Source organism: Galeopterus variegatus, unplaced genomic scaffold (assembly GCF_000696425.1).
Source record: "Galeopterus variegatus unplaced genomic scaffold, G_variegatus-3.0.2 Scaffold14, whole genome shotgun sequence".
Taxonomy (NCBI): Eukaryota; Metazoa; Chordata; class Mammalia; order Dermoptera; family Cynocephalidae; genus Galeopterus; species Galeopterus variegatus.
This window is the reverse complement of record NW_007726125.1, coordinates 653,260-669,329: the sequence shown is the minus strand read 5'-3', so window position 1 is coordinate 669,329 and position 16,070 is coordinate 653,260. Positions and strand designations below refer to the sequence as shown.

Sequence of the window (16,070 nt, the reverse complement as noted above, 5' to 3'; positions counted from 1 at the left end):
GCAATAAGAATATTTCTTTCTTTTTTTGTTTTTTAAAGATGACCGGTAAGGGGATCTCAACCCTTGGCTTGGTGTTGTCAGCACCACGCTCAGCCAGTGAGCGAACCGGCCATCCCTATGTGGGATCCGAACCCGTGGCCTTGGTGTTATCAGCACCGCACTCTACCGAGTGAGCCACAGGCCGGCCCTTTCCCCCCATTTTCATGGAAAAACTTACTTGGGCCTGGAAAGGCTTTCCTATGAAAATCAGTCTTAGGGAGACACTGGGAAAATACTCATATTTGGCTCATCACCATGGACACAAAATCCACTTTGCTTTAATGGTTATCTGCACTCCCTTCAGAGAGCAAGCAAGCAAAATAAAGTGTTACTGAAGCTTGGATATGCAAAAGCTTGCAGAAAGAGGCACTAAGCTAAAATTACAGCAATTTGCCAAAAACATGAGGGTGGCCAAAAATTTCTGATAGAATGTTAAGCTCTTTTTCTTTTCTTTCTTTTTTTTTTTTTTAAAGATGACCGGTAAGGGGATCTCAACCCTTGGCTTGGTGTTGTCAGCACCACGCTCAGCCAGTGAGCAAACCGGCCATCCCTATATAGGATCTGAACCCGCGGCCTTGGTGTTATCAGCACCGCACTCTACCGAGTGAGCCATGGGCCAGCCCTCTTTTTCTTTAAAATGGGCTATGGGTGCATATTCTGCTTTATCCCAATAAGACTTTGTAACATATTCTGCAATATAAAACCTCTGACTAAAACTGTATATTAAAGCTTTGTACAGGCCTGGGCATAAGGAGCCAACCATGGGAAAGCCTAAGCCAGCGCCCAGGTCCAGGCTCACACACTGGGAGACAGAGGAGCCAAAACCCCTGCTGGGAGAGCCCTCTCAGCCAGAAGCTGGCACCCACCTCTATGAGTCCTCCTGTTCCCTACCCGGTAAGCCAGAGCTCGTTTCCTCAGGATGTCCAGGGCAGGTGTGCTGGCAATGATCATCTCTGTGAAAGCCAGACCCAGGACCTCTTTTACTTATGCTGTACAACAATCACGGGAGCACAAAGGAAAATGGGATTTTTACACCCAAGTACTCTCTTACAATAGCACCTATTGACTGGTTCTCTGGAACCAGTGGAAATCCCCAGAATAACAAGGCAGGACATAGCGATGAGATAAAAAAAAAAATAAAAATTTCCCAGATTGACTCAGATGCAGGTGAAGTAAGAACTTAGCTCTGGACTTTATGAGGAGCCTACATCATGAGGAGCTTATGAAGTGCCTGGGAAAGAACCTGGGAGGGCTGGCTGAGGCTCAGGGGCCGTGAACTGTTAAGGACAGCACTGCCAGTCATGGGAGCCGCTGACTGGAGAGGCAGTCACAAGTATACATTGCCCCAGCTCAGCTTCCAGTATCTGCCTATGCCACAGTCCCGACGCCAGCTATCAGACTTTGGACAAATTACTAAATCTGTCGGCCTCCATGTTTCATTTGTTACCCGCACCTGTAAAATTGTGAGAACACCTTCTTTTCACATGAGATGATGAATATGAAGAACACTCAACTCAGTGATGGGGGCTGGAGGAAAATTCAAGGTGGCCAGGGAGGTGAAGAAGTAGGGCATCTGGATAGAGCGGGGCCAAATGTGAGGGAGGGAAGAAGAAATAAAAATCAGTGGTAGTGGGCCGGCCCGTGGCTCACTCAGGAGAGTGCGGTGCTGATAACACCAAGGCCCCGGGTTCGGATCCCACATAGGGATGGCCGGTTCGCTCACTGGCTGAGCGTGGTGCTGACAACACCAAGTCAAGGGTTAAGATCTCCTTACCGGTCATCTTTAAAAAAAAAAAAAAAAAAAATCAGTGGTAGGCAAAAGGAGAATAAGGATGGAGGCGAGATCAGAGGAAGTGGCAGCTCGATGCTGGGGTGCATGAACGATCACTCGGTTAACACTATATCAAAGGAAGAGAAAAGTCCATATACAGTCAGGAGTGTGTAACTCTCGCACACACTCCCTTTTTAACAATAGGTTTGACATCCCTGGGGCTTGTCCAAGGAGAAAGGTGAGAAGAAGCAGAGACATCCATGAGAGCTCATTCATTAGGTTTATTCTGAGGTTTCTCCCCTTTAAAGAGACCATTTATCAGTTCTTTCTTTATCCTTCCTCTTAGACTGAGATGGGTGAGAAGGCAGTCATGAAAATAAATGCCCACGTGACCACGATGAACAGCCCTCTGGAAAGCAACTCAGATCAGCTAGAAAAGAAATACCTCCGGAAAAATTACTGCTCTTCCTGGGACATCAGGGCCACCAGTGCTGCCTGTACCTCTTCTGCCTGAGCTGGGGGCAGCAGAGAATCCTGAATGAGGGTCACAGCAGCCACCTCTGTCAGGCTGCTGAAGTCCTGGGATGTTTTGACGGGGAGGTGCCCGGCCAGCTCACAGAGAGCAACATTGAAAGCATCACCTTTCTTTATCCCAAAGCTGGACTTCCGGGCCCACAGAATTACTCGGACCCCTGTGAGGGCTGAGGAAAGTGATGTCTTTCCAGGTGGAGCTCCCCGGGTCACAAACAAATTATGTGCAATATCATGGTCAGTCAGATAGTCAGTGGCCCAACATACCCTGCTTATCAAGGCTTCCAATTCAGGGCCTGGCCCACTGGTGTAAAAGAGGAAGCCAGGAGCAGGGAGAGCCTGGAGCAGATGCAAATGGCCCCCAGGATCCAGGGGCTCACTTGGCGCCCCCTCCACAGGCAGTCTGTGGGCCAGATAATAGCCATGCAGGTGGAGGTGGTTCACTGAGGCCAATCCACCCAGGCTGTTGAAGCCAACACGGAAGCCCGGGTGTAAACTCAGCAGCACAGCCTCAATCCCAGCCCGCAGCACCCCTGGCAGCAGGCGCTGGGGAAGCCCACGGGCAGGCTCAGGCACCAGCAGCACGTGGCCCCACTCCAGGGGGCTGACATTGATCACCACGAAGATGTCCTCTTGCTGGAGAGCACTGGGGAGATCAGGCTCCCGGAGCAAACGGAAGAGGATTTCTGCCTGCCGGATCTTATTGAAGTTAAACTGTTCAGGGTCAAATGCCTGCCTCACGCTCTTGATATTCTGGGGGCACCTCCTCTGCATACCACGCTCCACATTTAGTTGAGCCACAAAGCCCACAGCACCAGGGAGGGTTTGGGTCTGCAGCTCTCGCAGGCGGTAGCGAAACAGCCCCAGCTCCATCCGCTGCGCCCAGGCAGAGCAGAGCGCAGAGTCGAAGCGGGACAGTGGCAGGGCGTCCAGGAGACCAGGCTCATTTCTTGGCCACTGAATCCCTTTGGTCACAAGTTCCTTCTGCCCATAGACAAAGTCAGGAATGCCTTGCCCTTCCCAGTCCTCCTTGTTTGGAGGTAGCAAATAGGAAGTTTCACTGGAATCAGGTGGAATAGCCATGAAACTGACCTGAAACAATCCTAAGAGATGAAAAGCACATTGATAGCAACCCACTTCCAGAGATTTTTATTTTCAAATAGTTTTTACTTTTTCTTCTGATTAGAAAATCAATATATGCCTTTGGTAAAATATTTAGGAAACAGAATTTTATCACATGCAATTGAGCTTATGTTTCTGCTGAATTAAAAATACATATTGACTATATTTTCTTTGTAAAAGTTATGTATATTGATTGTGTAAACTTTTTTTTATTTTTTAAATTTATTTACTTATTTATTTTTTTTAAAGATGACCGGTAAGGGGATCTTAATCCTTGACTTGGTGTTGTCAGCACCACACTCTCCCAAGTGAGCCACGGGCTGGCCCTGAGTAAACTGTTTTAATGGAGAAAAAAATAAAGATAAAATACAACCCTTGTTCCAAAGCCCAGGGAAAAATCACAATTTATACTTAGCCTCATGATTATATATAGATAGACCTTTTTTTAAAACAAAACATCTTCAACTGTGTACATATAGGTTGTAGCTTCTTTTAGTTTTTGTTTCTGTTGGCTGGCTACTATGTGGATCCCAATTCTTGACCTTGATGCTATAAGGCTGTAACTAGTTTCATCCTATTATATACAATGTTGCAATGGACACCTGTTCATTCATTTCTGTAAAGGTTTTTATTTTCCTTTAAAATAAAATCCCAGGAGACCACTGGGTCAGAGTATGTCCATGGCTCAGGTTTTTGATACACATTTCATCAAACTGCCCTCCAGAAAACTGTACCAGTGTTCCAGTGTAGGAAAGTGCCCAGGGTTTCAAAGATGACCATTTCTTTTGTGGGAACAGCTTTTCCACTGTTCTGTGGTAATTCCAAATGGCCACGCATAGAACCTTTTGGGTGAGGATGGCCCAGTGTGTGCATATCTGCCCAGGGCCAAACCTTCCAGGGAGAAATCATTCATTCATGCTCAATGCCCAACTCATGCCCACTCCTGATGTTCTGGGGGCACTTCTTCTGTACATCTTGCTCCAAGTTCAACTGAGCCACAAAACCCAAGTATCCATGAAGTAACTACTGAGTATGAGGGAATGAGGACATAGTGGCACAAAAAGGCAAACAAGGTCCCCATCCTTACGGAATTTATGTTCTTGTGGTGGAGTCACACAATAAACAAGAATAAACATGGTAACTACCCATGGTGATAGCACTTTGTGGGAAACAAACAAGTGATACAACAGAGGGTCACTAAGATGTCCTATTTCAATAAGAAGGCAAGGCAGGACTCTCTGAGATGACAGCTGAGCTAAGAAGGACAAGAAGAAGCCAGTAATGAGGAGCTGAGGGAAGTGTGTTCTTGGTAGTGGAAACTGCAAGTCCGAGGCCCTGAGTGCTATGTCTGTTCAATGAGCAGAATGGAGGCCAGTGCTCCTGGAGCATGGCAGACAAGGGTCAGAGGGTCTGGGATGAGGCTAGAGAGTTGCCTTATGCATTATGGTCGCAGGTCCTAAGCAGAAAAATAGTCTGATATTTCATAAACCTTTTTCTAACTGCTGTGTGGAAATGGGTTGTGGGGAACAAAGGGGAAACAGATCATTTAGGTGGCCATTCTCGTGGGCCATGTGAGAGATGAGGGTGACTGGGTGGCAGGGATGGCAATAGACACAGAGAGGAGCAGGGGATTTAGGTCGCGTTTTGAAGACCAAGCCTATAGGGCCTGCTGACATCTTGGCTATGGGGACGAAGGGAAAGAGAAGCACTGGGAATGACATGGCTTCAGGAACAAGGTAGACTGAGGTGGCATTTACAGAGATGGAGAAGCTGGGGAGGTGAAATGGGAAGAGGCTGACTGAAGGAGGGGAAAGCAAGAGTTTATTTTTGATTATTAGGTTTGAGAAGCAGCCAGGGCTTCCAAGAAGAGAAGTGATGTAGGCAGCCGGACAGTCAAGCCTGGAGGTCAAGGGTAAGGTCTGGGCTAGATACAAATTTGGAAGTCAACAATAACATTTAAAGCCAGCGACTAGGACCAAGAACTCAGGACCAAGATGACACCAAATGGCTAAAAATATGAATAAAGACATATCAATGAACAGAAAGTGGGTATTGTCATATTAATAGTAAATTTTAAGTTCCTTTTACTTAGGAATAAAGAAGAACACTTGGGCTGGCCCGGTGGCACACTGCTACAGTGCGCCGCTTGGGAAGTGCGGCGGCGCTCCCGCCGAGGGTTCGGATCCCACATACAGACCGGCCGCTCACTGGCTGAGCGAGGAGCGGGGGCAGCACTGAGGGTTTGCCATCCCATTCCGGTGCGACACTGAGGGTTGCGATCCGTTGCCGGTCACGAAAAAAGACCAAAAAAAAAAAAAAAATTGATATAGTGACAAATCAATAGTGACTACGTAACAGGATCGGACACTTAAGAGACAAGATAGGAACCTTTATAGGAAAACCAAGAGGAAGGAACACTGCATGTCTATCTTGTGCCACAGTAGTGTACTTTCCATATCCACTCAGTGAACCTCACAAGCCTTCGAGGTGGTATCATCATCTCGAAAGAATGGAAAGAGATTAGGCTTTGGAAGGCGACAAGTTGTTTAAATTCTAGTTCTACCATTCACCAGGTATGTGACCTTGAACCCCCAGAGTAAAGTCCATTTCCGTACTGTGGCCTCCGGGCTCTGCGGGCTTAGCTGGGCCTCCCTCTTTCGCCTCATCTCATACATCTCTCCCCCTTGCCCACTCTACTCTCTTACTAATCTTGTTCCTGCTCCGGGCCTTGGTGCCTTCTGTTCTTTTGTCCTAAAACATCCTTCTCCCAGATTTCCTTCACAAGACTGACTCCTTCATGTCTCAGCTCCTATGTGTAAAGGTATGTAAGCGGGGAAAAACAGAAAACTGAGTGAGAGTGGGAAAAACACACATTGTCTTTCCTCTGCTCTCAGCACAATCAACACAGATGACCGACTTCTGTGACCAAATGTGTGGGGATTTCTCCCCACTGGCTAGCAAGCCAGCAGTCCTTCAACAGACACCAACAGGGTGTCCTCTAATTCAATTCCGACACGATCTGCCTGGAGATAGCTCAGATCCCACAGTGAGAGGACTCAGTCCCCAAGAATGCCTCCCACTTCAGAAGCCAGTTGAAAGTCCAGGCCTCTGGAACTTCTGACGGACCAGCTAGAAACTGGGGTCCCCCCCCCCATTAGTTTGCTGGAGCAGCTCACAGAACTCGGGGAAACATGTACTTACATTTACCTGTATGTTAAAAAGAATATTACAAAGGATACAGATGAAGGATGCATAGAGTGCGGTACAGAAGAAGGGGCGCTGAACTTCCATACCCTCCCTGGGTGCACCACCCTCCAGGAACCTCCACGTGTCCAGCTATCCAGAAGCTCCTCGAACCCTGTGCTTTTATGGAAGCTTCATTATGTAAGCATGAATGACACAAGGATAATGACGCCTGTTTGTTCAGGTTCGTCTTGACTTCTCCGTGCAGCATTCCTTCCTCTCAGGCTTCCTCCAGGGCTTGGCAGGGCTCCTCCTGAAATGGGGGTCTTATGACCTACAATCAGTTAAGGTAGGTCAGAGAATTTCCTGTCAGAGATTTCCCAGAAAAAGGAGCAGGTGAAAGGAGGACAGGAGAAGGTCAGACAGTAGCATGAGCCAGGAATGTGGACAAAAACCAATACGTAAATATCATAATGTTACAATATATCATTGCCTTAGAGAAACCCGTGTGGCCATCCTATCTAATGTCCCAAGGAAAACAGGAAGAAAGAAATAATATTACAAGCAGGAAAAAAATGTCTTGGAAAACATGAAAAAACTGGAATTAATTCACAAAACCAAGAGCTGGTACTTTGACAAACACCTGATCAATAAACAAACCTCTGAAAAATCTAACTAAGAAACAAAATAATTTCACAAGCAGCAATGGACACTATTTTTAAAAAGTATGTTAGTACTCAGTTTTATTACTGTATCAAGAATTGATCAGGTGCAGGAAGGACAATATGCTGACCAGATTCACCAAGGATTGCCAGACAATTCACAATGCCTATTTAATAATTTACAAGGAGCAATATGCCAAATGTCACAAAATGTTCTTGTTGGCTGGTCACTATAGACTCTCCTCTGTACAAAATCTACCTGGAAGCAAAATGATAATCGGAAGGTTGTTAGTGAAGAAGGGTTCAGAGCCATGTGAGGTGGCTGGAGATCTAGGTCACAGCTGGTCACCACGGCACAAAGCTGAGACCCATATCTTCACCATGAAGAGATTCTGATCACTATGCAGCCCAGGTATTAGCCTTGGATGGCCAGCGCTCCCTCTCCTCGGTCTAATACAGGAGATATAGTAATAGCTTCTTGCTCTTTGCCTACCCTTCTACTAACAGAAGGCCAACTCTTTCCTGGACAAGAAAGAGCCTACTATCAAGAGAATAATGACTAGGTTGGCACAGGTCTACACCCCAGGCACTTTGATTGGCTTTGGTATTCCCATAGCTCTGCAGCCTCCACTTCATGGAGTGGAATATTTCTACAACAGTGGAACTCACAGGTTGATGTAGTGAGTCATTTATTTATTTATTTTTATTTTTATTTTTTTTAAAAGATGACCGGTAAGGGGATCTTAACCCTTGACTTGGTGTTGTCAGCACCACGCTCACCCAAGCGAGCAACTGGCCATCCCTATACGGGATCCGAACCCATGGCCCTGGTGTTATCAGCACCACACTCTCCCAAGTGAGCCACGGGCCGGCCCATGATGTAGTGAGTCATTTAGAGTCACTCTCAGATGATCATCTTATTATCGAGTGCTGGGAAAACTACACTCAGCAAGCATGTACTGAACAACAATCACTTATCAGGTTCTAGGGATCATGGTCCTCCACAGCTCCTCATGGGGCTTGCAGGCTAGTGGAGAAACAGACATAAACCCAATCGTCACTCAATAAACATAAATTGCAAACAAGATACAAGCTGTCAAGGAGAAGCACTGGGTACTCTTCGCGTGCAGATTCCTAATCTAGTCTAGGGAGTCAGGAAAAGCTTTATGAATAATACAGAAGAGAAACTGAGAGTCTATAGTGGCTGAAACACAGAGAACCAACAGAAAAGGGCAGAGAGAGAGAAGGAAGTGTGGTTATGGAGGGCCAGGATTTGGATTTTTAACCATTTAGTGATTTTAAACTGAGACTGACATGCTCAGGTTTAGACTTTACAAAGGTCAGCAAGTAGAATGAATGGGAAGGATCAAGAACTACTCCCATCTCCCTTTCCTCCTCCCAGCAGCTTGGAATCCTCACCTTGTGGAGTGATATAGGTTCATTTATTCAAGTGTGCACAGGATAAATATTTACTGAGAGATAAATATTTACTGTGCCAAGCATTATCCTAGGGGTTGAAAGAGGAAAAAGCCTTGGTCCCTACAGCACAAGAGCACACAGTCTGCGGGTGGGGTGGGGTGGGGTGACAGGAGAGCATGTAAGCTGGAATGATGAAAACAGCAGTGGGAGCCTTGAAAAGAGCCTTGGACCAGACCCACTTCTAAATGCCCGAGACCGGACAAGTCACTGAAACCCTCTGAACCTATGTATTTCCACGTTTGTAAATTGGGAACCTACCTTGCCGGGCTGTTGCAAGAATCGAAGACAACTATGCACAGTGCTTGACATACTCAATAAACAGCATCAACATGTAGCAAGGTTACGGTTACTTCTGGAAGAGGTGCCATGGGGGCTGCAACACGTGCGGTGCCCGTGATAACATCCGGAAAAGCCCTCTCCGGGCAGATGGGAAGCCGACTACCTCCGGCCACTCAGCGAGCCTCGAGGTTTCCCGAATATGCCGGCTCCAGGGATTTCCTAGATGCACGCCCCTTACCGGACCCCACCTAGGGCTGCCGCCACCGCCGCCACCGCCGCCACCTTCTGCTGCAGATGAGGCGGATACACCGCGCGACTTCCTCCGCAACAGCTCCCAGGACCATAGGGAGGTCGCGACCTCCTTGACGCTTGCGCAGCCTGCACGCACACGCACGGCGTGACCCGCCCTGCCCACTCCGGAGGCGGGGCCGTGAGGCCTGGGCCCCGCCCCGGGCCCCGCCCCCAGCTCGCCTGGGACAGCCCGGAGCGGGATTTCCTAGATGCACGCCCCTTACCGGACCCCACCTAGGGCTGCCGCCACCGCCGCCACCGCCGCCACCTTCTGCTGCAGATGAGGCGGATACACCGCGCGACTTCCTCCGCAACAGCTCCCAGGACCATAGGGAGGTCGCGACCTCCTTGACGCTTGCGCAGCCTGCACGCACACGCACGGCGTGACCCGCCCTGCCCACTCCGGAGGCGGGGCCGTGAGGCCTGGGCCCCGCCCCGGGCCCCGCCCCCAGCTCGCCTGGGACAGCCCGGAGCGGGAAGCTGGCTGGCTAAACCCGGCTGGGAGCGCCGGGGCGCTGTAAGGAGGGGGCGGGCCCGGGAGCTTTGGCCCCAGGAGCGGTTGCCGGGGAGGGGCGGTGACGCGGCCCGAAGGCGGAAGTGAGAAAGTTGCCGGCGACCCGAGGCGAGTTGGTGGAGCTGTGCGCGCGGCGCGGTGATGGGGGGCTCGGGCAGTCGCCTGTCTAAGGAGCTGCTAGCCGAGTACCAGGTGCGCGGGTCGCCAGTCCCCGGGGAGCTCGCGTGCGGGCCTGCGCCCGGGAACGGGGTCCCGGAGCGGGCGGAGGCGGCGGCCTCAGGGCGCCCCGCTAACCCGGTCTCTGGCTTTGCCTTCCAGGACTTGACGTTCCTGACCAAGCAGGAGATCCTCCTGTGAGTGCTTCTTCGAACCTTATCTTCGACCTCGGAATCTTCTAGAGACAGCTTGGGGGGTGGGGGGGACACTATCTTACTGATGGGCAAACTGAGGCCCTCCGGGTGAGAGGGGCAGGGGTTTGCCTGAGGTCAGCAGCGGAGCTGAAACTAGAGGCCAGGAGTCCAAACCCGGGCCGCGCCCTCCTCCAGGCACATCCTCCCCGCCCGCGTCCGGGGTCCCAACTTCACACCGCAGAGCCACGTCGTAGATTCCAGGAAAAGTTGGGCGCTCTTTGACCATGCCCTTTGCTGGCTTCTGCACCACCGAACTTCCTGCCCCAGTCCGGCAGGGGCTGCTGTGGCTCTAGGCCGACTCTGCCTACTGGCAAAAGAAGAAAAGCCTTGGGAAGCCTGGCTCCTCCCAACTTTACCTGCACAGTAACCATTAACGCTTATCAAAGCACTCTCCATGTGCCAGGAACTGTGCTGAGTGGTTGCCTACATTACCTAATTTAATCTTCAGGAGGGAGGTACAGGACAATGAAACAGGTTCAGAGACCACACTCCCAGTAAGTGGATTTGAATTGGGCTAGAACCCCGTTTCCTAGCTGTGTGTCAGCTTTATGCGGCCAGGACACTTGAGGGAGGAGATTCCTGGGCTTCCCTTGGCAAAGATAATTCCTGTGGGAAGGAGGTGGCGGCTGAGGAGGAGGATAGTTCCAGATAGCTGCTAAAAAGAGGGAGGCTTTGAGGAGCAGATCCTGAAGTGAAAGTGAGAGTGAGGTTTTGATTTTGCTCTTATCTCTCTGTTCTTCAGAGCCAATTTCTGGCTTCTTCCCCAACTTCTCCATCCCTTGGGGATCTCTAGAATCAGTGCCCCGTACAGTGCCTGGCACACAGTAGACCCTCAGTAAATACCCATTGCAAGAATGGACTCCCACTGTACTCTTTCTTGTGGTATGTCTCCCTTTGATTTACTGTTGTCTGATGACTCGGAAGTTTTATGTATGTGACCTTAGCTCCTCACCTGGTTTATAATGGGTAGCAAGATAAGGAGTGGAGATGTAATACACATAGAGAGACTGATTGCTTGAGAGTGTCAGCAAGTTCCCCTCTCTCTGCCAGAGCGCACAGGCGGTTTTGTGAGCTGCTTCCCCAGGAGCATCGGAGCATGGAGGAATCACTGCAGGCACAAGTGTCCTTCGAGCAGATCCTCAGCCTTCCAGAGCTCAAGGTGCAAGCCCTCCACCCCCTCCACACCGACTCCCTCTGCTAGACTCCCTAACTCTTCTTGCCACTTGTTTTGAGATCATGGTCTCATCGGTCTCCATTCTGGTCTTTTCTCTGCTTAGTCCTGATTTCCGGGGGGCAAAGGCTTTACCAAAATCACCCAGTAGAATTATCTAGAATGGTACTTTTCAAATTGGGGTACTAGGACATATTCTTGGGAATTTCAAAGAAGTTTTGTCCTTTAAGAGTAGTTGAAGGGCCAGCCTGTGGCTCACTTGTGAGAATGTGGTGCTGATAACACCAAGGCCACGGGTTCGGATCCCATATAGGAATGGCCGGTTAGCTCACTGTGGTGCTGACAACACCAAGTCAAGGGTTTAAGATCCCCTTATCAGTCAACTTAAAAAAAAAAAAAAAGAAAAAAAAAGTATGGTGAGTTACTTTATTAAAGTTTGAGAAATCCTATTTTAGACGCTGATTGCCACTCCATAGGGCTGCTGTGAAAACTTCTATGCAGAGGGCCCAGCCCAATGTCTGTAATACGGTAGTTGTTCAGTTAAATGTTTGTGTTTTAGGGCCGGCCCGGTGGCGCACTGCTACAGTGCGCAGCTTGGGAGTGTGGTGGCGCTCCCGCCGAGGGTTCGGATCCCACATACAGACCCGCCGCTCACTGGCTGAGTGAGGTGCGGGCGCAACACCGAGGGTTGCGATCCTGTTGCCGGTCACGAAAAAAGACAAAAAGGAAAAAAAAAAAAAAGTTTGTGTTTTAAAATAGCCAGCCCATCTTCCTCCCTTTGCATAGAATGCCTTCCTCTTCCCACTCTGCCCCCACTTATGTTGTATATGATTGGCCTTTGGGTTAAACACTGACTCCCAGGAAGCCACCTCTGGCCCTTCCCCAGCTGGGTCAGTTTGCCTTCCTGTGACCTCAAGGTCTTCCATGCTGGCCCAAGGCACTGGTTGTTCTCCCTCATAAGCCTGAGCTCCATGGTGCTGGTACTGTAACCTGGTCCCTCAAGTTTCTGGTAGGGTTTGATGAGTGTGGCCCCAGGCTGTGTCCTGTGGCATTCACAGAAGACTCTCCTGCCTAGACAAACCCCTTCAAGGAGCGAATCTGCAGGGTCTTCTCTACATCCCCAACCAGAGACAGCCTGAGCTTCGAGGACTTCTTGGACCTCCTCAGTGTGTTTAGTGACACAGCAACCCCAGACATCAAGTCCCACTATGCCTTCCGTATCTTCGGTAAGGACCAGGAGGAGCCTAGTGGAACACCACCCCTTCCCCCATGGGCTTTGTGGCAGCACTGCTTAGCGAGTGGGGGCCATTGTGAAACCTTGGAGCTCTTCCTGACCATGCCCATTTCGGCTTCCTGTGTCTGCTTTCTAGACTTTGATGATGATGGAACCTTGAACAGAGAAGACCTGAGCCGGCTCGTGAACTGCCTCACAGGAGAGGGCGAGGACACCCGGCTCAGTGCTGCAGAAATGAAGCAGCTCATTGACAATGTGAGCAGCTGGCAGGCTTGGGCCTAGCTCGCCAGCTGGGCCTGGGAGCAGGAGGGAAGGGCTGGGGCTCTGGCCTGAAGCTCTCCCTTTCCCAGATCCTGGAAGAGTCCGACATTGATAGGGATGGGACCATCAATCTCTCTGAATTCCAGCACGTCATCTCCCGTTCACCGGACTTTGCCAGGTATGACAGTGGTCCCCCTGTGCATTCTGGGTAACTACAAGTCCCCATCTGCTTCATCTCGGTCTCTGGGACCTTATTCTGGAGGTGGTGCTGGGGTGAGAGAAAGCCCCTTGCTTCCTGTCTCAGGTAACTCTTCTTCCAAAAGGGACTGACATACATGGGACACAGCCCATTCCAAGGAAGGGTCTTTGGGGAGAGGTGGGTTAGTTTGGGCTTAGTCTCTACCCTCCTCTTCCAACAGAAAATCCAACCCCTTTTCTCGTTCAGCTCCTTTAAAATTGTCCTGTGACAGCGCCCCAGCATGTGTCCCAGCACCCTGTCCAAGAACTTTTCCACTGCTGAGCTGTGGCCAAGGTTAAGCCTGTGTTGCCTGGGCCAGCTCCAGGCTGGCCCAGCCTGGAGCTGGCACTGTGCAGTCTGGCCCTAGGTAGGGGAGCGCCCTCCTTGTCAGGGCCTCTTCCCTTCTCACCGCCATTGTCATCGCTCCGTTTGTGTTTCTACTAATCATTAATAAACGTTTAGAAGTTTTGACCCTGTTTATTTGTAACACTAGAAACACTGGTATGAGGAAGGATTGAACTTCCAGGAGCCTTCAGTCATGCTAGGAATAAGCACCATCTAAAGAAGGGGCCAGTGGGAAGTCAAACCACACCCTCACGCCGCCCACCCCCGGGTGAGTTTGTGAGGGATGGAACACTCCCGTATCCTGATTGTGGTGCTGGTTACATGAATTTCTACAGATGTTAAAACTCAAAGAGCCATACACCAAAAGAAAAAAGTCAATTTTACTGTGTGATCATTTGAGAAATTAAGATTTTTAAATAGTTAAGGAAAAAAAGGCCCTGTCCCCTGCGTCCCCACCTCTGCTGAACTGAACCGGGGATGCAGAGTAAAGTGGCTGAGGTAAACCAAATGAATCCCTCGCCCCTGCTCATCAGTGGGTTAAACTCCCCACCTAAGAGCTACGCTCCACTGCGAGATGTCGTCAGCCAGGGTAGGCTGACTGGCTCACTGGTCCCTGGAAAGAGGAGGCTCAGAACTCCCCCAGAACTCAGAACTAGTCCAACCTGAAAAAGCAGCAGCCCTTTAAGAGGAAGGGCCATGATTAAACAATAACTGTTCAGATTTTATTTTTAAAAAAATTAAAGTGCATCTTATTAAAAAAAATATAAAACCCACATAAATCCAGGGCCCCTGTGCTGGACATTGTCACTATCCCTTAGAGTAGAGGCAGGCAAGGTGTGACGGGTGAATTGGGGACTGGGGAGAAGACAGGGTACAGTTAGTTTCCTGTGTCTGTGTTCAAATGTGGGGCTAGGGTGGATGTGGTAGAAGGGGACACTCAGGCTTTTTCAGGCTGGAATGGAGGAAGGCAGGTATCAGTCTCTTCCTTGTATTCCAAGGGAAAGGTGTACATTGTCATAAACTCTTCTGGGCTCACGCCGTCCTCTCATGTGGCCACAGCCTGATACAGGCTGGAAAGGTCCACGAGTTGGGTCTGAGCTCAGGGCCAGGTGGGGACTGGAGTGCCAGCCTGGCCCTCTGGTCCCTGAGGTTGTAGGATGATGGCGGCAACAACTAGATCCTTGGCTGGCTGGCTGGCAAGGCAGCACCTGCGGAGCCCAAGCTGGCCCCTGGCTCTGCAGTGAGAAAGGGCAGCTTGTGGCAGTAGGGTAAGGCAGAAGGTGGAAGAGGCCAGTTGGTGAAGAATTTCCAACTCTGTCTCAAACAACCATTTTGGATGAGTCTCCAACACCCCCGGGGGGCCAGGAGGCTGTGAACTAGAGTGGCCATGTGCATGCCATTGCGTGTTGTCTCTCTCCCTCTCTGTCTGGTTTCACATTTTCTATTGTTTCTTAAACAAAGGGCTCAGTTTACATCAGGAGCATTGTTCTGCCCACTGGGCAGGCCCCATCTTCAGGCAGGACCTTCAGGACCATGGCTGTCTGGTTTGTGGGGCCTCACTACTTAGCTGAAGAGCAGTAGGCCAGCTGGCCCCAAGGCACCTGAGGGCTAGGCACCGAGGCTGTGTTCCAGGAGAAGTGGAGGTGTAGCCGCCCCCTCTGAGCATTCATGGCTCCTGAAGCCAGGGTGGCCTCCTCTAGTAGTCAGCTCTCATACCACAGAGTCACGGATCTCAGAGCCCAGGCGGACCCGGGGCCGGGGACACACTGGGGACACCTCCACAAAGCTGTCTTGGATGCTAAGTGGCCTCTTCTCTGACTCGGTGAAGACCCGGGGCTTGGGAGAGCTATCTGACAGCGTCTGGTAGCCTCGGTGGTCGAGTGGGGAGGTAGGAGGGCCTACGCCATTCAGCGGCCGGATCTCAGGCGGCAGCACCACAGCGCGGGTCTTGGGGTGCACACTAGCACACTCTCCCTGCTTCAGGAAGACTTTCATGCCGTCCCGGTGCCGGTAGAGGAAGAATAAAACCAGAAGCACCACAGCGAGCCCAAAGAGGATGCACATCACCAGGAACTCGTTCCAGTAGGACTTGTCCACACCCCAGCTGGCTTTGGCACCAGCTGGCGCACTCACACCTGACGTGATGACAGGCATGCTGCCGACCCCATTTGTTCGGTCCGCCGCCCTGTCGTCCATCACCTCTGGGCAGTAGCTGGCCACCAGCTGCTGGAAGCCCTCCTCTAGCGACCAGCACTGGAACACCCCCAGCCCCTGCTGGCTGCCCACCAGCAGTAGGTCTCCAGTGGGCAACACACGGCAGGAGGCCGAGGCATTGACAGGGGACCCATTGTGCAGCCAGAGCCGGGTCGCCAGGTTGGAGAGGAGAGGGCAGGCCAAGGTGTTCACTGTGTTGGGCTGGAATTGGACTTGCTCACATGGCTTCTCGCCTGCGGGTAAAAGAGGCACGGGGTGGGGGGACTGTGCTCTTGGGGCCATGACGGGCAACTGGGACTCCTAGGACTGTCTGAGTCTCACTTTCT

At 50.7% G+C, this 16,070-nt stretch overlaps 3 protein-coding genes and 1 pseudogene across 3 annotated transcripts in view; 1 reads left to right on the top strand and 3 right to left on the bottom strand.

Annotated features, from left to right (window-relative positions):
• Positions 1 to 2,071: 2,071 nt before the first annotated feature.
• Positions 2,072 to 9,154, bottom strand: GDPGP1 (GDP-D-glucose phosphorylase 1). Its single transcript, XM_008563985.1, has 2 exons — positions 9,046 to 9,154; positions 2,072 to 3,444 (listed from the first exon to the last, which is right to left on the bottom strand). The coding sequence occupies exon 2, from the start codon at positions 3,422 to 3,424 to the stop codon at positions 2,267 to 2,269; it is 1,158 nt and encodes a 385-aa protein (XP_008562207.1). The 5' UTR covers positions 3,425 to 3,444; positions 9,046 to 9,154; the 3' UTR covers positions 2,072 to 2,266.
• A 629-nt stretch (positions 9,155 to 9,783) lies between these two features.
• Positions 9,784 to 13,654, top strand: CIB1 (calcium and integrin binding 1 (calmyrin)). Its single transcript, XM_008563836.1, has 7 exons — positions 9,784 to 10,063; positions 10,190 to 10,224; positions 11,332 to 11,440; positions 12,528 to 12,678; positions 12,823 to 12,941; positions 13,037 to 13,125; positions 13,393 to 13,654. The coding sequence occupies exons 1-7, from the start codon at positions 10,013 to 10,015 to the stop codon at positions 13,412 to 13,414; spliced, it is 576 nt and encodes a 191-aa protein (XP_008562058.1). The 5' UTR covers positions 9,784 to 10,012; the 3' UTR covers positions 13,415 to 13,654.
• Positions 13,647 to 14,947, bottom strand: LOC103582235 (annotated as a pseudogene).
• SEMA4B (sema domain, immunoglobulin domain (Ig), transmembrane domain (TM) and short cytoplasmic domain, (semaphorin) 4B) overlaps positions 14,231 to 16,070 on the bottom strand; it is a 29,668-nt gene continuing 27,828 nt past the window's right edge. Inside the window, exon 15 of the mRNA XM_008565846.1 lies at positions 14,231 to 15,977. Coding sequence (XP_008564068.1) covers positions 15,241 to 15,977 — 737 coding nt within the window. The 3' untranslated portion in view covers positions 14,231 to 15,240. The remainder of the gene's footprint in view (positions 15,978 to 16,070) is intronic.